Raw genomic sequence first — 27,421 nt, 5'->3', positions numbered from 1 at the left:
CGTCAAACCCTAACAATGAGCAGAACCGCTGCTTTGAAATCGATGCCTTGTGCTCATAGACATCAAAGAAGATTCTGTCGATGACCTTGTCGAAGTGAGCGATGGCAAAGGTCTGTGACAAGAATTCCATCGGAGCAGTTTCAGCCCTGGTAAGTGCAGGAGCGATTGGAGAAAACTTCAGACACTCGATGATGGGGAACATGAATGCGTCGTAAGAATGAGGGGTTAAATCGATGATCAAGCTTTGCTGTGGGCGAATGGGCAAAATGTGGGATGTTGCGTGAACTGATGAAGAATCTGCCATTGCTATGAAGAAAGTAGAGGAGATGATGAACAGTGAAGGTTTAGGGATTTCTTGCTCTCTGGGAATTTTAATTGCAGTGAAGAGGTAAACGGTGGATGATGTTGCCTTTTATACTGTGGGTTAAGGAGAGAGAAAGATCTTCCCAAATCTTCGATTGAAAAACGAAGGGTTTTTTGGAGTTGACTGATGCGTGACAGTTGGGGTTGCCGATGATCACGCATGAGAGAGAATGTCAGGCCCCTAATAACACGCCTTCCCATCAGGCGCCGTTTGGAGATGAAACGGTTCAGATTCGCACAATTCTCTCTTGCGCCGTTTGAAATCAAATCGATTAGACTCCCGCCTAAGTCATCATGTCGTCATCTTATCCCTTTTAGAATAAGACAACATCTAAAAAAAAATTCTCCCACGTGGATCAATATTTACCACATCCTTTAATAAATCACCAATCCAATTAAAACGCCTTGTAATTAATAGAACCTGAATTTTGGAAAATCAAAGATTTTAGTGCTTAGGGTGTAAAAGAAAAGAAATAAAGCAACACTTTTGGGAAAATATGTGATGTCAATAAAGACACGAAACAAATGATCCCGGGCACGAATCTCTTCCTTCAAAGTCAAGAGAGACTTTAAAGTGTTTGTGTGGTTTCCCGTTGAATATCGATCAGACACTTATTAAGAAGTTTTGAAAGGCTTCTTTTAATTAGGCTTATGAGGGTGGATATCGCTTCGATTCAAAATTCCTAATCTTGATATAAGACAGAAATCGAACGAAGTACTTGTGAGACCGGTGTAGTCTGTTGAACAAGTAGGTTGGAGATAATTTAATTTGGCTAGGGAATGTATAAAATCTCAACAAAAATTAAAACTAGACCCCTGGGAAGAAATGTTATGGTTTTTAACAATTTCATAGGAATCACACAAAATAGAAATAGAGATTTCATGTTGTACCCCCATGGATAAGTCCGTCAATTCATCAGTGAAAGCTAGAACAAATTAATTGTTCACCGTCAATGCATCTTGGGTATTTGAATGTTGGGTTTCACTTAGCACATAGTGGCACGAAACTAAGATCATAAACACAGAAATTGTGCAACCATAAACCTCAGTGGTAATTTCTGAGAGTCTCAAGGGTTACGTTTGTGAAGCGAATGTGATGGAGAGATGCAATGTAGATGGTGTAAAGAAATCAAAGTACCTCTGCTATAAAAAAATAGGACCAAGCAGAAAACTCATATCTCATGTGAGAAGAGAGTTTGGTAGCTCATGATTAGAATAAATAAGAAAGCCTAATTGGGAAGACAAGGTTTGTTTATACCAAGTCAGTAAGGCCTATTATTCAGAATCAGGTGAGGCTTTGGACACATACAACAGCATGCTTCTAGGGACACTTAGCTAATGAAATTATATACCCACAAGAGAAGAAAAAAATAAAAAAAATAAAAGCCAAGCTAAATAAGATAAAAAAAATAAAATATTTTTGGAGTTTTTGAATTTATGAAAAAAAAATACTTTTGGAATTTTTGATAAAATAAAAAAAATAAGACACACAAAAAAAAATTGGAACCGAACCCGAGCGTTCGGTCTATTTCGGGTGAGAAAATTTTTGGAACCGAGCCCGAACGTTCGGTTGATTTCGGTCGCCAAAGAAAATAGATTTGAAAAAGAGAATAACTTTGACAATAAGAGAAATGGATTTGGAAAATTTATACATAAGATCTACAACCAAGGAAACTACCTTTGAGTGATGAGCGAAAAGCAGATAATGCAACCAAACCCGAGCATTCGGTTCATTTCGGTACGTTAGCACAAGACCCGAACCCGAACGTTCGGTCTGTTTCGCTTCTTGCTTTTGAGCTTGAGAGGTAATTTTTGGTACTGACTCTGATTCCATCATACCAAGCCCTTGTAGTATTTTGTTAAAAGATGCTTCAGGAAGAGCTTTGGTGAATTAACTGCTTGATAAACATCTTTAGCTTGAGAGTTGCTTCAAATTTGTGCTTCAGAAAGAACACCCATGTAAAACGTGAAAAGTCATCAACAATGACAAGAATATACTTGCTACCGCCGATGCTTTCGATAGATGATGGACCACACAAGTCAATGTGAATTAACTCTAATGGTTCAACAACTTTAGTGTTTACAATCGATGGGTGACTTTGACGACTCTGCTTCCCCATTTCACACGCAGCACATAAATGTTCTCGATCGAATTTGAGCAATGGAAGACCTCGAACATGACCACCTGTGACAAGTTTGTTGATATCCTTGAAGTTGAGATGAGAGAGCCTTCGGTGCCACAGCCAGCTTTCGTCAGATTGTGCTTTGGATAACAGGCAGATAGCTGGATTTCCTTTGATGGGTTTGAGATTCAGGGGAAACATTTCGCCTTTGCGCTCCGATTTGAGAATTACTCTTTTTGTTTTCTTCTCTATTATTTCCGAACCCTCATCATCGAATGAGACCTTGAGACTGGTACCTCCAACGAGCTGAGATACACTAATGAGGTTGTGCTGCAGTCCTTCAACTTATGCAACCTTTCTGATTGTGAAATCTCCATTTGTTATCATTCCATAACCTTTTATCGTGCCGAATGAGTTGTTCCCGAACTTGACATTTCCACCGTTTCAAAGAGACCAAAATTCCCTCAGCTCTTCCTTCCTTCCTGTCATGTGACGTGAGCAGCCACTGTCAATATACCATTCTTCGTCAAACTGCTCGTCACTGATAACCTGCAAAAATTAAGAAGATTTAGGAACCCAAAGTTTCTTGGGTCCATGTGAGCCTTTCACAGGAACAGGAATAGTAAGAGAGATGTCAACAAGATATGTTCTTTTTATTAAAGTTGTTTCATCTTTCTTTTTAATGGTGAAAACCTTAATTTTGTTGAGATTTGTTACAGTCGGTTTGGATTCAGGTTTAGGCATTTGGACTTTGGAATGATTTTGATCAGTCTTGACTAAGGAAACCTTCGATTTTCCTTTCAAATCTGTTGAAGATTTTGGATTTTGAGAATGAACAAAATTGGATTTAGAATGAGGTTGAGAGGAATTAGAAGAATTAGAACGAGAGAAGTTAGACTGAGAAGTTTTATTGATTTGAGGTCCTGAGTGACCCTTTTGTTTTTGGTCATTTGTGGGACCGAATCTTGAACTTTGGTCGCTTTTGCTCTCGGAACCGAACCTATGCTTTCGGTAGATGGTGTTCTCTGAACCGAACCTATGCCTTCGGTTGTCATATTTTTCAGAACCTAAGCACTTTCCTCTGACTTCAAATTTCTGTCATGATAAGAGAAATGGGCGTTTTGAGATTGCCAAAACTGTTTTCGTTCATGGAGATTCTTCTTGTATCTCCGATTCCTTTGCTGTTTTTGATTCTTCACTTGCTTTGGGTGTCGATGGATATTGGCTTTTTACTTTTGCTTCTTTTCAGTCGGTGCACTTTGCATTGATGATGTTTCGCTTGAAGGAAAGACATCTTTTGCAGGAACTCCTTTTTCTTCAGGAACATCTTTTGTACCACTAGTACTTGGTATGTCGAAGTTGTCAGGCTTGTTCAAAGGCTCTGGCACATATCTGCCTTTGGTTTTCCAGGACGTCCGTTCTGACAGACCAACGGTTTCATCAGCATTGTCGATGGGGGCGGACCAGAAGAACTCATCACAACCATCAACATTATCTTCATTTACAATGGCCGTGAGTTCGGCTGTCTGATGTTCGGTTACTCCTGTGACCTTATACACCTGATTTGGAGTCGTCCTTACCTTTTGGTATACAACAACTTTTTCTTCAAGGATCGGGGACTTTTGTTGGGACAGACGAGCAAACTCCACAGAATTTTCTGAAATAAGATTTTTGTGGTTTTCGGGTTCGCTTTTGACAAACTCAGAACAATCCACTTCAGCCTCTACAGAAATTTCACTCGTATCATCATCCTCATTAAGCTCAGATGCATTTTCAACATCAATTTTAGTTTCTGAACTCAAGTTGGCATTCAATGAGTCAAACTTTTGTATGGTTTCGGTCCTCAGTTTCAATTTATCATTTTCATCAAAAAGGTTTTTTAGCATGTCCTTATGGTCCTTGGACTTTATGAAAGATTCGATTTTGTCTAGTCCATACATATAAGTCGGATTTACATCCTCAGATGAGACTACGCTTTCGCACTTATATGCTTCAGCGTCAATTTCTTCTTCCTTAAACTCAAGAAAGGGCAAAATCATGCGATGAATTTTCTGTCCTATTTCACAGTTAAGATGAAGTTGAGTGATGTTAGAATAAAGACGCTTAGCAATCAAACAAAAGACATTTCTTTGTTTCAAAAGTTTTAAATTGTCTCTTTGTAAATAAATGTTTTCGTCTTTGGATTTGATCAACTCCGACTCCTTCAGCTCTATCCACATCCTCCGTTCCTCAATCTTTGAAGACACCCTGCTTATTTGGTCAGTTAGGTTAGAATTGGTGAGCCGTTTTTTAATTTAAACTGCTGTCTAGATATGAGATTCTTGAATTTACATTTTTTAATTCTTTTTCATATGAATTTTGTGGTACTTTGAATGAAACAAAAATGGATTGTACCTTCTTGATTAATTCATCAAGCTCATTAAACTGCACGCTGAGAGGTTTTGCTGTGAAACACAAGTCCTCTCGCTCCTTCTTGTCTTCATTCCCACCGTCTGTGTTGTATCCCCTTATTTGAGATACATCCGACACCATCAGACACTTTCCACCGCTTCCTTCACCTTTCGCAACATAAGCCTTTCCATGAGATGGCTTTCTAACTTCATCATCCTCAGCATCGGTTGACCAGACTTCCACGCCACTGAACTCATCATCCACTACCGAACCCTGCACAATTAAAGCATTCATAGAAGGGTTAGCAGTAGTTTTCTTTCTCTTGATCTCTTCCATCTTTTTCGTCAACACAACTTCTTCATCTTTTTCTTCATCCTTTTCTGCCATTTTCTTTAGGACACAGTCTTTGGCATAGTGGTTCTTTCCTCCACAATAGTAGCAGTTCACACCTGAATCTCCTTCAGCTTTCGGCTCTTTCTTTGGTTCTTCAGCCTTCGGTTCCTCCCTCACTTTTTCAGAACTATAGCTTCCCTGCCAATTCCGGTTCTTATTGGTAGGAAACCTTTTCTTAATAAACCTCTTTGGATTTGACACCATCATTGCATAGTCTTCAGAGGTAAGTTCATAGTCTTCTAAGTTAAGGTCTTCATCTTCCATCACACTTTTGCTTTTAGAAAGAAGGGCCAAGGAACCCAAGCTTGAAACCACATTCTTTTCCTGCAAGACAATCTTTTCTTGGGATTTCAAAATTCCTACCAGCTTAGCCAATGAATAAGATTTGAATTGCTCATGAGCTTTAACAGTGGACACAACCGCTCTCCACTCAGATCTAAGACCATTCAAAAATGTAACTTTTTGTTCAATCAACTTCCTTTCAATATCGTGTTTAATCATCTTACTGAGAAGATGATTGAAGCGATCGAATGTCTGAGTAACAGTTTCCTCGGGATTCTGCTTAAATTCGCCAAACTCAGATAAACGTAAGGTCTGAATGGAATGCTCCAGATCTTCGTCTGTGGAATATAACTCTCGCAGCCTATCCCATATTTCTTTGGCAGTGCTGCATGAACTAACTAGCCTGAAAGTATCCGATTGAAGAGCGAATCTGATTAGTCTCAACGCTTTAATATTGCACTGAAACTTATCTTTTTCGTCTTGAGCAATATCTTTTACGTCCTTCAATAGATCATTATACTCTTTCTGAGTTTTAATGATTTTAGATGTTGCTGAATGAGCGAATGGTCCAGACACGATTGCTTCCCAGATAAGATATCCATTGTCTTCAGATCCAATGACATAATCTTCAAAGTGATGTGCCCAGACTTCATAATCCTGGGTGTAAAGGATGGGAATCTTCGTCGTTGATCCAATGTTGTTTGAGATGTTTATGGGATTTGATTGTGACTCGTCCATGCTTGATCGTGTAACCTGTTTGAAAGATCAGACTTGTAATATATAAGATTAGGGCAAAACAAATAAATCCTGAGTTACGTCAATTATGGGATGACGACTTAATAAATATTAGTTAATGCGGAATAACCCTAATCGCAACCTTTTTCACAGAAAAGATGTGTATGAATTACACAGCCTCCTACTCTGATACCAATTGATAAGTTATTAATTAACTTGATGATCGATTAGATCTTCTTAACAGGTAATGCGATGAAGTAAAAATAGTAAATAACACAAGTATAGATCAAGATGTGTCGAATGATTAGATCAAACAATCCTCAGCAGAGCTCGACTAAGAACTTCCGTTGTAGAGGATTTTAGTGTTACAAGAACGATAATAATAAACTTGCTGAATAATTCTCTGATCGTTCTATTCTATCGTTACTATCTAGGATGTATGCAAGCTCCTATATATACTAAACCCTACTAAACTCACGGATGGACAGGCCCATACCGGAGATACAAAATGGACTAGCTAACGAGCCCAATAGACGCAATACTTAACACAAAACACAACCCAACAAAAAGTATAAAAGAAGTTTTGTAAAACCTTTGAACGGTTTGATAACTAAGAAAAGAGGACTTGATGTCCGTTTATAAAACAATTTGAAAACGTTTTGATAAGACAGTTTAAGTGAAGAAAACCTTTGTTGAAACACAACTGTTACAGATTTTGAAAGGAAGTATATAGAGTGTAAGAAAGTTTGATAAAGAGATTTAAACTAGTAAAAACGTTTTAGGAAACCATTTAAAGTATTATATTTGGTAAAACTGATAAAAGTGTAGTAAATCCTTTTGCATGTGGGTTATTAATCACATGTGATTGATATGATAACTAGCATGATTCAACTTGTATCCCCCCATAAAAGCATTTAAAAACATTTAAAAGGTTAATTAAGGGGGTATGAACTCACATGATAGATTGAAGAAGGTGAGACGAAAATCGAGCAGAACTTTGACCGGAGAAAGCAGATTTTTCTTGGGATCCTCGGGAATCTCGGGAACCTCGGGAGCATAAAACTTTCTTCCAAACTTCAATATGAAAACTGGGACTTTGGGATGGCTTCGGGGGTTTAGACGCAGAAAGGGAAGAAATGGACGGCACCCTCGCATTCTATTTATAGTGGCTGGAGGTCCTTGGTACGCTGGGCGTACTCGTGCATCATGCATGACCGCATCCTCGGTCGAAGCATCGGAGCGACGTGGACGAACCGGAGCCTAGCATCTGAGTACGCTGGGCGTAAATCGTTTCGGTGTGTGTGCCACGAACTTGTAAAATCCATAACTTTCGCATACGATCTTCGATTTTGACGTTCTTTATGTCCACACGAAGGTGAGAAAATACTCTACAACTTTCATTTAGACTTCGTCGGCGAATTTTGACTTTATTTTTAATTATATTTTGTTTAATAGGCCAGGACACGATAATTCCGTTAAAAATACGTAACTTCGTCATCCGATGTCCGTTTTCGTCAGACTTTTCGCCGTTGCACTACTATTGTTGAGATCTTCGATTCTCATTTAGGTTGTTTTGGCTAAGAGTCTCTCGATCTCTATTTCGAGTTTTTAGCTGTCTACTGCTATATCAGGATCTTGGAAAAATCATAATTTCCTCATACGAAGTCAGATTTGGGCGTTCTTTTTATGCATGCTCACGGTTTAACGATATCTACGACTTTTGCTTAGACACCTAAGGCTAATAATTATTGTATTGAAACTTCGCGTTTTACGTTTATCAGCATTGTCGGTTTTGTTGGGAATCTTAGAATGGTCATAACTCCTTCGTTATAACTCGAATTTTAGGGTTCTTTATATTTTTGGAAACCTTATCACGATATCTATCACATAATGTACTAAAACGGAGCTTTTTGAACGCTTCATTTTCGATAATATTCTTATTAACTTAAAACAGGTTACGAGGTTCGACTGGAATTCGTTACATTGGCTTGAAATTTTAGGTTGTCACAGCTAGTGATGAACTTTAGGTTTTATTCTTGATTAGTTCTTGAGAATTTCAAGATCCTTAAGACTCCCACTGTCTCCTTGACATATAATATTTTCTTGTTAGATATTCAAGAGATAGTGGGGATTTTAATCAAGACTAATACTTCACACAATTGGCCTAATTTGGTCTTTTTTTATCCAAAACATAACAACTTTCCAATTTCAAATGTACAAGAGTAGAAAACCTTTTACTCTTACATTTGACTAGTGTTAGTAAACCTTCTTTAAGATGTGTCACTCAAATTACAATCTTGGAGTATAACTCTAAGAATTGTTTTTGGAACGAAGCATGACTCATCTTCTTGATTTAATCATTTCAACAATTCAAGATTCCTCTTCTTAGTCATAAGAATACACTAAGATGACTTTAGAGGACTAATTTTGACATGATTTTTAAATCATTAAGATGATCACAAAACATGATGCTAAAGTACTCTCCCATTTTTTTTTTCAGATTTGAGAAACTTTTATCTTTCTGCCTAAGAATGTGTACTCGATCCCTTAGTCCTTTACTTGACTCACTTATCCATGTGGACAAGTAGTTAGTCTTAATTTTCCAATGCTTGAAAGTTCTCATTCATCATACTATACAACTTGCATGATTCCAAGTTTCGGTCCAACTGAAACTTGAGTGATGGGAATCTTTCATTATTTGGTAAATTTAGACACTACCACGAATTAAAAAAAAAAATCAAATTCATATTTCCATTATTTATATTAATGGAATCATATAAGCAACACCTTTAAATGCCATTGTAAGGATATTTTAAAATAAATAAAATTAAAACTTTTCTTTTTATTTTAAAACTTTGCGGAAAAACAAATCCTTACAATGCAAATGTATATGAAAACTTGTTGTCATCGATTCCTAAGCAATATATCATAACTCCTAAGAAGTAGCTCAAGAATCCGATCTTCAAACTATGCTATAGAAATCCATCTACGCAATCAGATTCAGTATACTCTTTCTCTAAGTTTGTTCCCTTTTCTTTGATTCTTAATACATCAACATGTAACCTAGTCACACCATGTATCAAGAATCTCAGAATAGAAACTTGACAGAGTTAGATAGTGGACTTTACCTGAAGTAGAGTCAAACTTATTGACTTTAACATCCTTAAGTAAAAATTGGCAGCTTCGCAATTAATGTCCGTTACTTTGGCAATTTAACATATGGACTCTGTGGTAATGGTACATGGGACTATCACAGACTTAGCATTTCTCTTTACCACTTGGTCAACCGAGTTGATTATGGTTGATCCCTTTCCATTGGGAAGAGAATATTTTTTTTTTTCTGAATTTTCAATGTTATCATTGTCAATGTCTATAAAGTTTTGGGAAGTTGATCTTAGCAAAAAGATAAGATCATTAAGGGTTTTGTCATAGTCTGTTTCATAGGAGTCCCAAAGGAACTCACTATGTGACTTAGAAAGTGATTGGACATCCAACTTTCTCAGTTTATTTGTATCACATGTGTCGATATGAAGCTACATTACATTGAGAGATTAAGGAGATGTAAATCACTAGTGTTAATGAATGTAAGTCTGTTTATGCTTATGTTTCTGTATCGACAATGACATCCCAATGTTTTAAAAATGAATAAAATACATTTCTTCCGAAGTGCCTTGATAACGTATTTATCATGTTTTTCTAGGAACAAATTCTGCAACATTTTCTTTAAAAAATATACTATGATTTTCAAATAAAGCATAAATAAATCTGTTTTTTTCTGGCCGTGAAATTGGGAATGTCACATGTAAGTCCTAAAGTTCATTTCTTTAATAAGATTCATGCTTAGATCTAGATCTTGTATGGGATTTTGGTCCCTTTTATCCCTTTAGACTTAAGGTTTTACAAGTATGAGCAACTCCAGAACTTTAGAATGGATTTGTGTAGTCTTTTGGATATTTGGGAGTAGAAAAGGTGTACGCATGGGCTTCCTTTAAGCCGTGCACGAGTTCTTGACCATTATTAGCATATAAGAAGTTAGGGTTTAAGATTTATCTTGAGTGAGTATTGGTTCTGGATAAGTTGGAAACTTTATCAATTAAAACCTTTGTGCGTTTCAAATTTGAGAGTTTGAGCCTTCATCTAAATGGATTAAGTACTTAACTTAAAAATGATTTATGCACTAGAAAGCACTACACAACCAAGGTTAGGTCATGACGTGAGTTTTAATGAGGTTTTATGACTACTTGTCGTCATGTGATTGTGATGCGACCATGATCTGGGTCACAGTGAGATTGATCGTTGATATTGACTTTGACCAGTTAAACATTAACTGTTGACTTTTTGACCAGTTGCACTTTTGGTCAAACTTTGAAGGATTTAAGATGTAGACTGGGGTTTGACCTCTAATTGCTATCTAGGTGGTTCGTGAGACCGAGTCTTATGAGTACGTGTGTGTAGTTGTGATTCTTTAGCTTCACGTTCAGGCAAGTTATCTTACTATACTATGTATTTCAATATATATTGTCACACCCCCAAACCAAGGATGGCGGAAACGTCCAGGGGTGGCGGACTTCATGTGTAGTTCCAATATATCGTCCGACCGGTGCTTGAGTGACAGGTGTTGTGGCTAATGTCGAGGCATGTGTCGTGATCAGTGTTGTAATTGCAGGGGCAGCCATAGATTGTTGTCTTTTAGCGAGTTTTTGAGATAGAATGCGCGTCTTTTTGTCCTAAAACTTTCGTTTCTTGTTCTTAGGTTTGTGGTCTGAGGCGTCTTCATTGGTAGACACCCGCCGGTGTCCTTGATTGTTACAGCGGTTAGTATTGCCGGCACTCGCTCCTTCTCCACTGGCGTTGTTAGCATTGAGTTGCGCCATGATGGCTGACACGGCTGCCGTGACTGCAACTTGAAAAGTAGCAGAGTCTATCTGCAGGATTGGTGCCTAGATTGTTGGCTGGTTACCTCCTGGTGAAGACATAATCCTGTCGTATGGTGAGAAACGATCTAATGAGTAATGATGGTCATTATTAGTGGTTTTCTTATAATTTATATATATATATATATATATAAAAATTCCGCACTTTGTTGAGCTATTCTCAATGTTTCTGCTAACATTCTTGAGATGGAGTTATGGTAGTAGGTAGAAGTAGGTCTCGTACGACTATTAATTTTGTACATCTTAGTACTATTCTTGTCCATTCACGCTTAACTGCCGAGTTCTGATGGGATCTGGTGCATTAGTGCTGGCATGGTCGAACCATATAGGTCCACGAAAAAGGCACCTTTTTGACCATGATGTTTAAAAAAAGTGAGATGATAATGAGTCTTTAATAAGGGCTTATACGTCGTGAGTTATCTAACTAGGTTATCTTAGTTCTGAGTGTATCATGTTCCGGCTTTTATAGTATTCTGAAAACGATTCATAACAGAGGTTTATGCAAAACAAACTTATGATTTAGTAGTAGTTATCTTCTTATGAACATCTGTGAGCTAAATAATTTGTTACTATTTGTCACGAAATACAATATAAGCCTAACGCATAGTGTGAGAAGTGAAATTACTAACTCACTAGGTTGTATTAGTTTATTAATTATTAGTGTGATGCATACAGTGCTCGGTCTCTTCGCGTATCTAGGGAGTTGGTTTATCTGTTTTATGTTCATGATGTGATTATCCTAAGTTCGGCTGTAGAGATTTGTTGTCTTCGGGGCATTCCTAAGGTGTTCTTGTCCCCTGTAGATGTGTTAAATCTTTGCTATATCCTGCTTCAGACTTTGTTACTGTTCTCCATTATTTCGCAATGGAGGGTCGGACCCTGAATGTCCGAGCGAGTTTCTTATGTCTAATCTTGCTATAGTAAGGCTCAGTAGTATATACTCCGTTGTCTTACTCTACGACTGATCCCTTCCCAGAATCGTCTTCACGAATCTCTTCTCGTTCTTCCTTAACTCCTCTATTGGTTGTTGTGGTGAAGTGGCTATTCCTATCTATGTTGTCTTTGCGAGAATTAGGGGGGGGGGTGGCTAAAGAATCTATGTGATTAACTAAAACACAATTTTATCTTGTGGTGTGACCCTTACTGAGACTTCCTATAATCACGCAGTGTATACAGGTCGTATATATCTTAAGATTGAATAGGCCTCTGAATAAGTGACCCTACTCTAAAACCACATCCAAACAAGGAAAAGGAAGTAGAGTGAAAATCACCCATTTCTAGGTCTATAAAATCTTAATTATATATAACCTTAGGGTATATCTTGGTAATTATAAATCTACTAGTAAGGGTCTGTTTAGTTCTCACATAAGTTATAGCACCACAAAATACTCCTATAGTATTTTAAATGTTAGGTTTGGTTCTTAGTGGTTTTCTTGTATGGGAAGTTTTTAGGCTTGTTGCTCACTACGATCATTCCCCGACATACATTAATCACACCTCGGATTAAATACAGTTGATCAGGTTATATTCATCCAAAGTCTGATTACATATCCCAATGTCTACCCGTAATGTCACAATCCTCATTTTAATTTTGTATCGTCCTAGATATAACGCTATACTAGCATGTATGCATGTACTCATACTTTTTAACAAGAAACTATTTCATTTCTAAAAGTATAGTTATTTGAAAATGTTTAATCAGAGACTTTTAGTCCCAATGTATTTATAGTTTGTATATCTTATGTGGTTCGATATACTTAGTTCACTATAAACAATGCTCTGATACCAATCTGTCACACCCCCAAACCAAGGATGGCGGAAACATCCGGGGGTGGCGGACTTCATGCGTAGTATCATAACGAGTATAATAGTGCTCAAAGTAAATACAACCATCATAAATATAATTGAAAAGTTACACCATAGTATGGATTTACATGCTTCAAAATCAATTACATTATGATGACAAAATGAACTATTTGACGCCTTAACGTCCCATCCTCAAAAGCTGCGGGTTCCTGTTTTTACTGTTTTCTTGAGAATACAAGTATTTTTGAAAAAGTGTAAGCAATTAAGTTGGTGAGTTCATAAGCTTTTGGATGTAGAGTTTGAAAACCCTGGTTACTACCAGTATGTATAGTAGTTTTATTATTTGTAATAAAACCGAGTATGGTATCCCGAGGTTGAAAAGCTTTGTTTGTAAATGTAATGTATACCCAAGAAAAGTCCAATATTTTCCTTAATAAATGTTATGTAGTCTTAAATCCCAAGACTGCGAGTATGTGTATGTTTTGTACTTGTAACGATGTATGCAATTTTAAATAGATAAAACCCCTTTTTGAAGTAGAAATTCTCGTAAGCTACATGTGTCGTTATCTCCCTATGTGAGTCGCTATAACCATACTACGACAGAGATGACCTGCACACGACATTCTTCAGGTGTCGAAATAGATATGACATTTGTCACCCCTGACTGGTCGGTCGGGCTGTTGCAAGCAGCAATGGGTGTGGGTTGTCAATCCCAATATAGATCTATACACAATTATCATGCTCTCCCGACAAGAGACTCTGGTTATAACTAATAGGCATTTTAACCTGTACTCTAAGAGTACAATGAAGACTAGTCTCACAATTTACGATAACGAGTTTATGTGTAATTTACGTGTAAAACCCTTTTCTGTGGTGGAATTGAAATCCCCCTTTGTGTACTAAGTTTGTAGTTGTGAAATCCATAAACTATGCCTATTATAGTTTATCATGTGGTAAATGAAAAACCCGTTTATATTGAGAGTAAAACCTTTTCTGTGTAAGTAGTAGTTTAGCAAAACATAATTATACTTCTTATGTTTCATCTTGTATTATTTGTAATGACAAAGGACTTTTACAATTCAACGAGTAATTTCTGTTATTTAAATGTAACTCAACAGAAAACTTATGTAAAATATGAAGTCATCAAGGATAAACACTTTGCTCAACATGTTACAAAGTGTTATAAAAGTTGCAAGTAGTTTAACTAGTTTTTAACTTGTCTTCACTGCTTTAGAAAAATCACAGAAAAATCATACGAAATCGAAAACTAATTCTGTAAATTCTGAGAGTTTAGAAAATGTGTCTAGTTTGTTCATAATTTTTATTATGATTTTTAGTTATCTCCAACTTGTGTGAAAATGTTCATATTCACATCCCGAATTCGCAGTTACAGTGATAGACAGTTTTGTAAAAATCACTATAAATTGTAGAAAAATCGTATGAACATGTGCAAGTAGTCATTTTAAAGGTATAAACCTGAACTATTTGCACCTAGTACAGTATTGAAAACTAAAAAGTTTAAGATGTTCAAAACAGTCCGTGAATGGAACTAAACTTTCCAGTTGAAAGCTGATGTTTGAGTTTAGTTAAGTTTTTGGTGTTTTAACTTGTATTCTCCCTCTAAAACTTGAAGAAAAAATGAAAATGTGGGGGGGGGTATGAACCCACCGTAAGTGATTCCATGAGATGAATGTTGAAGAAAAGAGGTTTCCAAGCCAAGAACACTTGGAAGATGCTTGAAGATTTGAAATCCTAAGAACAAATATGTCGATATTTGTCTGAGAAATCTATGATTCTAGTGAAGGAGTGTAGAATACTTAAGAGTAGGATAAAGATACTTACCAAAAGTAGATGAAAAGCTTGGGATCAGCCCTTGAAATCTCGAGTTTGAGAGAGTGAAAATGACAGAGTGATATGTTTGCTTTTGATGAAATAGAGAACTTCTTGGAGGAGAGATAAGGATTTTCCAGCCTTTGATCAAGATAACTTGCTAGAGAAGAGTGTGAGAAGACAATAGTTGACTAGCTAGAGATGAATAGTGACTGGAGGTTGTCATAGAGTAGGTATGGGAGGTAGCTTGTGTCATTACTTTATGGGAAAGTCAACACTCCAAATCAATATCTTGTGCAAAAGATATTATTCTTAGATAAAGATTTCCCCAAAAACGTGATTAAAATATGAATATAAAGGGTCTTATATGTCAAAATATGAGTTTGGGTGAAAATCCCACCTTAAAATAATGTAAAACGGGCTTAAAATGCGAAAGTGGTCGAAAACCGGAACCAAGAAGCGAAGCTGTGAGGTTCGGTCCTTAAGAACCGAGAGGGAGGGCTTCGTCCGAAGGCGAACTTGCTGATGGGAACCGAAAGTGAAGGCAGGAGAGAAGCACAGGCGAAGGCGAAGACGGAGTGGGCTTCGGGCCAAAGGTTGTTTTGGTTCGCTTAGGGTTTCGGTTTCGGTCTCGGTGGATCGGTTCCTCAGCAGTTCGGTCCTCAGTGCTATTTCGGTCTTCAGGGATTCGGTTCTGAAAGGGGACCTTCGGCTTTGGCTCTTTGGGACTTTGGTTCTTAGAGCTCGGTTTCCAGGGTTTCGACCCTATATAGCTAATTTTCGCATAAACATCCCGCTTTGAGCGGTTTTTGACTAAATTAAGGGTCAGGATGCCCCGAGTGATTATAAAAAGTTGAGAGAGGTTGTGAGAGAGATTTGGGAGAGATTTGAGAGAGATTTGGGAGAGAGAGAGAGAGAGATGGAGCGAGAGAGATTGAGAGAGACTTTGTTTGTGACCTTTACGAGTGTTTAGCTCCGTAATGCAAGGTTTGTAAACACCATTAAGCCTCGTTATGAGTGTTATACATCCCCGGAGGGTATGTAATAATGTTTTATCGAGTAGTTCCATCACTTACCCCGATTAGGGTTTAGATTTTCTGAACAAGTGAAGACTCAAAGTGATACTTTGCATTAAGAAAGGGTGTTGTACAATAGTAAACATAATGTAAACCCTAATATACAAGGGTTAATTAAGTTGATCGGTTTGACTTGCTGACTTTATTTGACTTTGAATTGACCGGTAGTTGACGGTTGTCATATATATCATTTACATGATAGGATATAGATGTACTGTAGTATGTTGATTATGAAAGTAGGTTAGTATTGTGACAACCCGAAGTTCGTTCCGTCGTCGTAACCCGGTTCCGTTAATAAAGCCGTTACGTTCCAATTTTCCCGTTAACTTGTTTTAATTTAATTTAATTGCGACTTCTATTTAGGTTTCATAAGTGACGGGATACATTTTAAAACATTAAAATAATATTTATTTTCATTTAGAAAATAGTTAGTTTCATCTAAGTCATAATTACGGTAACCTAATCGGGTGCGACTAAAGCCTCGCTTAACGTCAGTATCGGGTAGAATAACACCGTGTCCAAAACTTGAACCATATATAAAGTTCAAAAGCCTTCCATTTGAAGCTTTTGCACCCTCTCTCTACTCTCTCTCTCTCTCTAACCTCTCTCCTCAAGTCCAAGTTCTTGATCCAAAATCACTCATTTGAAGCTCCAAATCATCAAGGTAACTATCCTAACTCCTAGTATAACACCTTTAGCCTTCAAATTCGTGATTTATATGAGAAATAGGACCATAAACATGTGTTTATGGCCCTGGAACATCCTTAGGCCGCGAACACATGCAAAGGGGGTTTTTGAGCCTTAAAACCCTTCTAAACCTCATTTGGAGCTTAGATATGACTTAGGGGCTTACCAAATTGGACTTAGAACACCTTGAACTTATCATTTTGGGTTAAACATGAGTTTAAGGCCCATGCACATGCTTGGACCGTAAACACCTATTCATGGGGAGTAAGCTCAATTTAAAGTGTTAAGATGCCACTTAAACACACCATAAGCCTTGGAATAAAGTCTAGAAGTAACCACAATCAAGTTAAGGGCCTTAATCATGCTAAAACTACCCCCATAGGAGCTTACGGCTGTAACCCCCCCCCCCCAAGAATGGGTTCTTAGGCCGTAAACTCCTAAAACTTAGTCAAATGGTGCCTTAAACTCATTCCATGGCTTGTAGAATTAGCTAGAAACACTTGTAAAGACCTAGGACCACCAAAACATCAAAGGATTAAGTGTGGGGGAGTTTATGGCCATAAAATCCTAGTTTACTACCGTAAAAACTCCATTAGATGGTCCATATGAGGGTTTAATCCATTCCTATGCCCTAAATTTGATCCTAGCTGATTTTCCCAAGTGATATAAGGCCATTTAACACCATAGAACATCCCACCATGAGTTTACGGCCGTAAACTCATGGGGAGTGGGTTATTAGGGCCGTAAACTCTCTTGGGAGTTTACTCTTGAAGAGTAAACTCCATATCCAAGCCATACTTGTCCATAGATGCTACCCAGGTCACTCCAAACACTTGAATTGAAGTGTTTTCGCGTCTAGAAGTGTTTACTCTTATCTAATTAGTGATTTGAAGTCTAATTAGATACAATTATGTATCATTTCATATTACATAGGAACCTCACGCGTTATCAAGCCCCGAACTGACACTTAGCATCCTAGACGACACGTTCCTCGACTGGTGAGTTCATACCCCTACTCTTTTTCCGTGTTTTTCAAATGTTTTCAGGGGGAATACAAGCAAAATATAAATGTTTTCAAAACCTAAAACTGATGTATTTCTATAAATATCTGGCAAACTTATAGATATCTTTACCCCTTATGTATTATGATGAGCATAAGGGATGTTTTATCGATTATAACTACATGGATTTCAGTAAAGGAAACAATCAAACCAATCAAATTATTATGGGAATAATTTGGGATCTTTAGTTCTTGTTTAACGAGCACAAATTTATGTAAAGTTATTAGATAAACTAGGGGTGTGCACCAAACCGCACAAACCGCTTAAACCGCCCACACCGCACCACACCGCACCGCATAATGCGGTTTTGGACATTCGTGGTGCGGTTCGTGGTTTGTTATTTTTGCAAACCGCACTATGCGGTGCGGTTTGCGGTTTATAGTTTCAAAACCGCGGTTCAAACCGCACCGCACTGGACCATATATATATATATATATATATATATATATATATATATATATATATATATATATATATATATTTGAATTTTTATTAACTATACCAAATTATCTAAATGGTTAAAGCTCAATAATATGTGGCTATAAAAATTACTTAACGTGTGGCTGTAAAAAATAGTTTAGCATGTGGTTGTAAATAATTCTTACTTCCTGTTTGTTTAACATGTGAATGTAAAAATAAAAAGAGACAATACAATGAATAAATATTGTAAGTTATAACTTACAACTAATAAATTATCTTTTTGGAATTATATAATAGACGTTGCATGCATCTAGTAAAAGCAGAAAGAGACAATAAAAATGATTAATTATTATAACTAATAAATTATATACTTGAAAATATCTAATAGACGTCGGTTCTTTACAATACAAATTGAAAAAAAGCAAGGCCAAACCATAGGGATTAGGGCATACTGATCAAGAATAACCACAAAGACGCAAAGACGCTTCTACTTTAAAATTGATATTTTCTTCTTTGATTCCCGTTTCAGTAAGCAACGGTGATTCATAATCGATCAAGGGTTACACATCACACAGGGTATTAATCAGTTTGTTCTTCTTCCCTTTGATCCCTTTTGAAGTTTTCTAGTAACTTCAATATATTTGAATGATCAATAACGCTATGATTTTATTTATTTGTATTTTTTGTTTTGTTTTTCCTGTAGATGGAGAAAAGTGCACCAGAGATTGACTCCCCATCATCAATTCCAGTTTCTACCGAACATGTAGTGAGTTCACCTCCATTTGATTCTAGTAATGTTTCTAAACCTCATCCAGAATCTAAGAAAAAATCAAGAAAAAAATCAGATGTTTGGCAGCATTTTGTTAAAAACAATGACGATCCAAAGGCTCCTAGGGTTGTATGTAAGCTTTGTGATAAGTCTTATGCTGGTGGTGACAGAGCATATGGAACAAGTACCCTTAGGAATCATTTGCTTAATCAGTGCCCACACGAAAATTCACTCAGAATGGAAGATAAAAAACAAAAAACTTTGATTTTCCAGAAGAAGTTGTGTGGGGCTAAGAGTGGAAGTGTTGAAGGAACTAATTTAAAGGTTGTTGGGTTTAGCCAATCTGATTGTAGGCTTGCATGTGTTAAGATGATTATCCTTGATGAATTGTCATTTAGATTTGTAGAGCAAGAAGGCTTTAAGTTATTTTGTAGTGTCGCATGCCCCAGGTTCGATATACCATCACGCACCACAGTTTCAAGGGATATCAAGAATTTATATCGTGATGAGAAGAAAAAATTAAAGAATTACTTTCTTAAACATTCACAAAGAGTTTCTTTGACCACTGATACATGGACTTCTATTCAAAAATTTTGCTATATGGTGTTGACAGCACACTTTATAGATCATGAATGGAAAATGCAAAAAAGGATTTTGAATTTTTGTCAAATTCCTAATCACAAAGGAGAAACGATAGGAAAAGCAATTGAGATGTGCTTAAAGGAGTGGGGTATCGAGAAAGTATTTGCCATAACGGTTGATAATGCATCCTCTAATAATGTGGCTATTAGTCACATCAAGAAACGATTGCAAATATGGAAGACTACGATTTGTAATGGAGAGTTTGTGCACATGAGGTGTTCAGCACATATTCTTAACTTAGTTGTAGGTGATGGGTTGAAAGAATTAAATGCTTCTATAGTTGCGGTTCGTAATGCGGTTAGATATATCAGAGCATCTCCAGCTAGATTAGGAAGTTTTCAGAATTGTGTGAAGAGTACTTGTAAAGAAGATAAGGCTATTATCTGTTTGGACGTATCAACAAGGTGGAACTCAACCTTTTTAATGTTGGATAGGGCAATAAAGTATTTAGATGCTTTCAAGTTGCTAGAAGAAGAAGATGAACATTATGTGAAATATTTTAGTGATAAAGATCAAAATGGAAGGAGTTTAATAGGACCACCAGTTTCTAAAGATTGGGATAACTGTGCCATCTTTTGTAAGTTTTTGAAAATATTTTACGAAGCTACTCTCAAGTTTAGTGCCTCTTTATTTGTTACTGCAAATTCTTATTTTCATGAAATATGTACTGTACGTGGGAGAATATTGAAATTATGTGCTAGTGACCAGTCAATCTTGAAAGATATGGCTTCTAAGATGAAGACTAAATTCGACAAGTATTGGGGCTGTGTGGAAAAACAAAATGTGCTTCTTTATGTGGCTGTTATTCTTGATCCTCGGTATAAGATGAAATTTGTGATATTGTGTTTGAAAAAGCTATATAGTTTAAAAGAAGTAGACACAATAACCGCTTCTGTGAATTGTTGTTTGTTAAAGTTGTTCTCTCACTATGCGGATGAATTTAAACTGAGAAATCCAGAAGTTGGCGTAACGCAAAGTGGGTCATCTATTCCAGAAAAATGTTCAACGTTGAATAACTTCATGGTTGAAGACGATGATGACGATTCATTTAATATGTTTGAGAGCGAATTTGAAAAGGAGTGTGAGAAAGATGGGGCATTTGATACATCAAACGAGCTTGATAGGTATTTGGAAGAACGGAATGATGGGGAGAGAAAAAATAAAGATTTTGATATACTGGAATGGTGGAAAATATCTTCATCTAAATATCCTATATTGGCAATGATGGCTCGCGATGTTCTCGCCATTCAAGTTTCAACCGTAGCATCCGAGTCAGCTTTTAGTACAGGAGGAAGGGTGCTTGATTCGTTCCGAAGCTCTTTGAATCCTAGCATGGTGCAAGCTTTGATATGCTGTCAAAATTGGTTAAGAACTTCAACTTTGGCATTAGACATGGGTTCACTACTAGAGGATATAGATGCGTATGAATATGCTGATTCAGGTATATTAATTGATTTTTTCATTATATTTATTTTTTTATATAATTTAAATTTTATCGTCTTGTAGATAATGTAAGTGAAGTTGTTGATCTGGATTAAGATATTTTGACGAGTAAATAGACAAGTTAAAATGTGGTAAGTATTTGGTAGTGTCAAAATTGTTTTCATGATTACGTTATTATTAAAATTTAGTTAACTGCATGCTCACAAACTTTGAAGTTTAATATTTGCAGAATTCACATGGAAAATCACAAGAAAGGAGATCCAATAGTGTAATGGAGATTGAAAATATCTTTTGGTGAATATGTGGAATATATCTTTTGGTGAATATGTGGAATATATCTTTTGGTTATTTCTACTATTTAAAACTTTAACTTTTGAAGATGTTTAGTATATTATGAATTTTGGTGGCAACCTCGTTTAATATACTTAGTTATATGATTTTGTTGCATGGTTGTAAATGAAAGTTGCACAGTTCAATAAACCGCATTTAAACCACAAACCGCACAAACCGCCCGCATTAAACCGCACCGCAAAACGCGGTTTAAAACCTTCGTGGTGCGGTTTGTGGTTTCAAAAAAACTCAAACCGCATATGCGGTACGGTTTGCGGTTTTGTCTCAAAACCGCACCGCACCGCACCGCGAACACCCCTAAGATAAACTATGTCTGATTCAGTTTATCTCTGTTTAATTTAGAGTATATTGTCAGATAATTCCATTATATTTAACTGTTTTCACTGTATTATGTTTCAAAATGATTAGTATGTTTGATATCGTCTGAAAACACCGTGAATAATTTAATACTAACTTGTGAGATTCATCATTATTAAACCCTTTGGGTTATCAGTAAATCCTCTCTAGAAGTGTAACCAGAGTCTCCTGTAGGGAGAGTGTGTAATTTGTGAATAGATCTATTCGGGACCGACAATCCCACACCTAAACTGCTAGCTACAGTTAGGCGGGCACGCCTGGGGTGACATATTCTAGATATCGTCCGACGTCTGACGAACGTCAAGGAGGTCTCGGTGTCGTATCAGCATGGTTACCCTACTCACAATACATATTAATATAAGTTTATTCACGGATTTGATTTTATATCTATCTTCAATCTATAGTTCTTATATCTAGTACGGGATGGTAGTCCTATGGTTTTCAATCTATATCTAGTACGGGATAGTAGTCCCATGGTTTTCAATCTATATCTAGTACGGGATAGTAGTCCCATGGTTTTCAATCTATATCTAGTACGGGATGGTAGTCCCATGGTTTTCAATCTATATCTAGTACGGGATGGTATTCCCATGACTTTCAATCTATAGTTTTGTGTATTAAAAATACCTTATCTCTAGTACGGGATGGTATTCCCATGGTTTTCAATCAATATTTTTATGTATTAAAAATATCTACTGTTGTACTGGATGGTAATTCCCAGTGGTTTTCAATATATAGTTTTATGTATTAAACTATACACTGAGGTATTTAACTAAACTTCACTTTTAGGAAAATAAGGGTTTTTCCTGGGATAACTGAATTGTACATAATCGGATCATATAACAAAAAGATAACTAAACTATACTTATAAGAAAATATGGGATTTTCTTGGATAACAAACTTTTTCGGAAAATCAAAGGAAACATGTTCATTTTCAGAAAACAAAACACTTATGAACTCACCAGCTTTATGCTGATTTTCAAACTGCTTGTATTCTCAGGTCCACATTAGACAGGTACCCAACGATCCTTTTGGCGAAGACGGAGTATGTAGAAGACACATTATTACTTTTTTTTCATATGATATATATATGTACAACACATGTAACTCTTGTTTTCAGAAAATGTAAATGAATCTATGTAATGTAATGTTTTGTGTTTACTATGCTTACTATGTACATTGGTTGTGATATTCATGACGTCCTCCGCCCCGGAACGTTTCCGCCTTCGGTTTCGGGGTGTGATAGGTATAGTCTTTTTCATGTTGATTGTTTGATTGTTTGATTGTATGATATGTTGATATATTATGTTGAGGGGTTGATAGCGGAACAACACTAGAGTTGTGAGCCTAGAATACTCATTGTTGATGAGTAGACAACACCAAAGCTATTATTTGTCATTGATGATACTACATTCGTTGTTGATTAAATGTTTTTCAAGTAGTTATGTCGATCGTGGGAAGGACCCAACTGATTGGACCACATGCGCATCACTGTTGATCTATGTTTTTGATTTCCATTGTTTTTATGACTCTAATTCAGATATTGATATGGTTTTTGTGATTTTGGAAAGAATTGATACTTGGATTTTATGAAAACTAGTAAAGAACCCGTAGCTACGCCGATTTTGGGGTAATATGGAAAAAATCGGCAAATTTTAAAAGATATATGTTGAAATTGTAAATCATCACAAATAGGGGAGTAAGTTGACAGCTCCTAAAATTTGTACAACCAAAAAAAGGGACACTGATGGAGAAAATCCAAAAATGTTGTGACAATAATGTTAAAGTTGTCAACGTTTGGAAAATATGGTTACGAAATTCTAAAGGAGGTTTTTTGTATTTTTATGTCAAAATGTAAATTTTTTGATTACAAGCACAAAAAGTGTCAAATTCATTAAAGATTTGTGGCAAAAACACCAAAATGTAAAACTTTTCACTGCAAGGACTAAAATTGTCAAAGTCACTGGAGATTTGTGGTAAAAAACTAAAGACACCAAAACTTAATCAAAACATAAAAATATAAAAGTTTTGACTTTAGGGACTAAAAGTGTGAAATTCACTAAATTCTTGTGGCAAAAACATAAAGGTAAAAAAAGTACTATTGCTATATATATATATATATATATATATATATATATATATATATATATATATATATATATATATATATATATATATAGGGTTAGGTTCATGTGAGACGACCTAATTTTGTGAGATCATGAGACGCAATCCTAGCCACTCATTTAGTAGATAACACAAAAACATTTTTAATATGCAAAATAATTGAAATTTTTCAAATTTTTTTTCCAATATTATTTTCGAAATATATATTTTCCAAAAAATACCAAAAATAATAAAAATAAAAAATAAAATACATTTTTTACATATTCTACTAATATTCTATTAGAATATTTCACGTATTTTTCAAAAAAAAAAAAAACAGGATTTTTTTTAATTTTTTTAGTTAATTCAAGTTCCGAAAATAATATTTAAAAAAAGAATTTTTGGATTTTTCCATTTATTTTGTATTTTAAAATTATTTTTTAGAATATGTACAGTGTAATATTCTATTAGAATATTTCAGGTATTTTAAAAAAAAAAACAATATTTTTTTATTTATTTTTATTTTTTTAGTTAATTCAAGTTCCGAAAATAATATTTAAAAAAAGAATTTTTGGATTTTTCCATTTATTTTGCATTTTAAAATTATTTTTTAGAATATGTACAGTGTAATATTTTATTAGAATATTTCATGTATTTTAAAAAAAACGGGATTTTTTTTATTTTTTTTAGTTAATTCAAGTTCCAAAAATAATATTTAAAAAAAGAATTTTTGGATTTTTCCATTTATTTTGCATTTTAAAGTTATTTTTAGATTTGGTCTCACAGTCTCACAAAATTAGAATGGTGTCAAATGAACCTGAACCTATATATATATATATATATATATATATATATATATAATTGGTTTTGGTTGTAATACACTTTATTTTAAAAGAAAATTTGGGTTTGAAAATTTGGGACGTTATAGAGGTAGTCCCTTGTATGTGAAGAAGAAGATGGGATGTCTCAACATGCGAACGCATGCATCATTAGCGATCCATACCGGATAATTTGGATTGTCTCCCAGTTATGCCTTGGGGTCGGGGACATGGAATTGAGTCTTCCACATAACCAAATAACTTGTATGTGAAAAGAAAGGATGATTCATAACCTTCCAATAGCCATAATTGGTTGGTGTAAGAGGAAAAGTAAATTTGTAGGCGTTGTGAGTTGTCTTCTCGGCGATGGTAAAGTTATCGAGAAGAGCCATGGTGGCAGATGGTTAAGGGAGTTGGTGAATGGAACTCTAGTTGTTTCCTTGTAGTGGGCATAAAGAAACTTACGCTCTGATACCATAAGCACTCGGTAACTGTATTGTGTATTATATATCGATATTAGGTTCAAAAGAGATCCTTATGAATAAATGAAAGTATTTACACTTAGGTAAAAGTTTAAGCTTATTATAAACGTGTCTAATATGGCCAAAGTGTATATATACAAGGAGCCGGACTTAAGAGCATGTAACACTAGATTCTTCGTGTTGCCGAGTTGTGAGAAGCACATATTCATGTACAATTCTTTTGCAGAAATAGCAAGAGAATTTTTAAATTATTTTTCAAAATATATGCCCACAATTAGAGGCTAGTGATTGATGTGCATAATTCCATAAAACTTAACATACAACTTAAAAATATTGTTAGTTATCCATAATTCGTTTACTTTTTTCTATTTAACCTACTTTATCTTTATATGCTTAAGTGACCTATGGTGACCATGACAATGAACTCTTTTTTCATACAATAATGTTGCTAAATCTCTAAACCATGCACAACAACATATGACTATGTTATCATATATAAGTTCACAAGTGTTTTTTTTTCCCGCGCAATGCAAAATCTTGAGAAGGTCATCGCATAAGGTTAACACTTTTTTTTCTTAACCAATTCATTTAAAGGGGCAACATTTTATCAAACATTCGTTTACTAAGACATATTTGTTATTCTTGTCTTGCATTAACAATAAAAGCAAGTAACAAAATTTCATTTACAGAAAAAGCATATGTTTTGTTGGTATGTGTATTTGATCCTTTACTATTAATCATAACTAGATTATGACCCGCGTTAAACGTGAGAAAACATAAATAAAATACAAATTTATATAGATAATACAAAATAATTATAAAAAAAACATGGTTATTGGTATTATTGAAATGTGTAGAAATTACACTAAAATGAGTAAATATATATAGCGTTGAAGGACCATTTTATAGACAATATTTTTTGTTTTATTAGTTCAATGACCTTGCTTGTCACATATAAGTATCTTCAAACATTTTTTACTTGTGACACGGAAAACAACTATATACAGCCAACCATGCGTGAAAATGAGTCTAAACAAGTATAATCCAACATTTGACAATGTACTTTCAAAATATATTGTTATTTTATAGATATATTGCGAAATATAACTATTTATTTCAAAAAATAGCAACTTATTTATGTTCCTTCAAAATGAACCACATAAAACCCCCCACAAAGAAACTATAACCAATAAATCTGCAACGAAGCTAATCATCCCCTTTCACTTCATCTCTAATATCAGGTCTTTTTTTTTTTCCTTAATCTGAGTTGTTGTTACTATCATCGACAATATTAAGATTCATTGATGACTTTTTTTATTTTAAGGATAACTATGACATAAATCATTTATCAGGTCCATCATTTATGTTTATATCTTCGTTTTTTTTTTGTTGATTTTGATTTGCCTTCTCCGGTTTACCAACATCTTTTTTTTCCGGACTCCTTTTTTATGAAATAACATTTTTATTGTGAAATTCGTTCTACGGTTTTAGTATGTGCAAGTACGTTGATTTTTTTTTGAAGTAAAGAAAGTAGGGTTTTTGTTCGATGTTGGTTCCTAGGTTTGGTTCTTATTTTTTGTGATTTCTCATAATCCATTGCGTTTTATTTTCCATCTTTATCTACAATGTTTATGTATAGAACATTTTATCCCTATAGTCATTCACTACAGAGTTTAATAAAGGAAAAAAGAAACACCCCCTAGTTTTATTTATTTTGCAGATCATCAAGCCTCCATGCAAAGCTTACAACATAATGAAAAAAACAAAAAACCCTTATGACGCAAATGCCAATTACGATTCTACCCATTTTCCTCTTGTAACAATTATCTCACTTCAATACTTCAAAACATCTGTTTTTGCGTTTCAGCATATTATTGATAGCATGAAAGATCCAAGCATTGTTGCATTTTGCTTAATCACAATGCCTCAAATTATGGGAGGATTTAAATATGATGATGAGGTCAAACATAAAATATGATGGTAATACAAGGTTCTTCTTCTTCTTATTTATTTATTTATTTACTTATTGTTTAATTCAACTTTATTACAAAACAAAATAGCTTTTTTATTGATTTAGTGTTTCTTATTTAGAAAAATATGCGATATGATCAACTTCTTGATGCTATAGCAATGCGAAAACTTGGATGAGCGGGAAGTGAGATAAATTTATAATTTATTAACTTCAATGAGAAATTAATTAAACAATTTTGTTATTGAATTTGAAATACAACAGGGATTATATCAATGGATATTGAACGTGCAAGATATGATCCAGTGGTAGCAAAGAACATTTGTTACTATAAAGCAAAGAGCAAATTAGAGGCAGAAGTGATGAAGCTCTATCCACCACCATGA

At 35.2% G+C, this 27,421-nt stretch overlaps 1 protein-coding gene across 1 annotated transcript; it reads left to right on the top strand.

The window, feature by feature from the left end:
- The first annotated feature begins 101 nt into the window (after positions 1-101).
- LOC145096066 (zinc finger BED domain-containing protein RICESLEEPER 1-like) lies at positions 102-27,421 on the top strand. The gene is made up of 3 exons (XM_079033839.1): positions 102-149; positions 18,805-20,953; positions 27,300-27,421. Exons 1-3 carry the CDS (start codon positions 102-104, stop codon positions 27,419-27,421), a joined length of 2,319 nt encoding a protein of 772 aa, XP_078889965.1.

The sequence above is a fragment of the Lactuca serriola genome, chromosome 3 (genome assembly GCF_051521515.1).
Source record: "Lactuca serriola cultivar US96UC23 chromosome 3, Lser_US96UC23_V15, whole genome shotgun sequence".
Lineage (NCBI taxonomy): Eukaryota > Viridiplantae > Streptophyta > Magnoliopsida > Asterales > Asteraceae > Lactuca > Lactuca serriola.
This window is presented reverse-complemented; position numbering and strand designations above follow the sequence as displayed.

Coding starts and splice junctions, on each gene's coding strand:
- LOC145096066 (XM_079033839.1), top strand. CDS start 102: ATGGCAAAGGTCTGTGACAAGAATTCCATCGGAGCAGTTTCAGCCCTG. Junction 150..18,804: donor TCGGAGCAGTTTCAGCCCTG/GTAAGTGCAGGA, acceptor TTTTTCCTGTAG/ATGGAGAAAAGTGCACCAGA. Junction 20,954..27,299: donor GTATGAATATGCTGATTCAG/GTATATTAATTG, acceptor GAAATACAACAG/GGATTATATCAATGGATATT.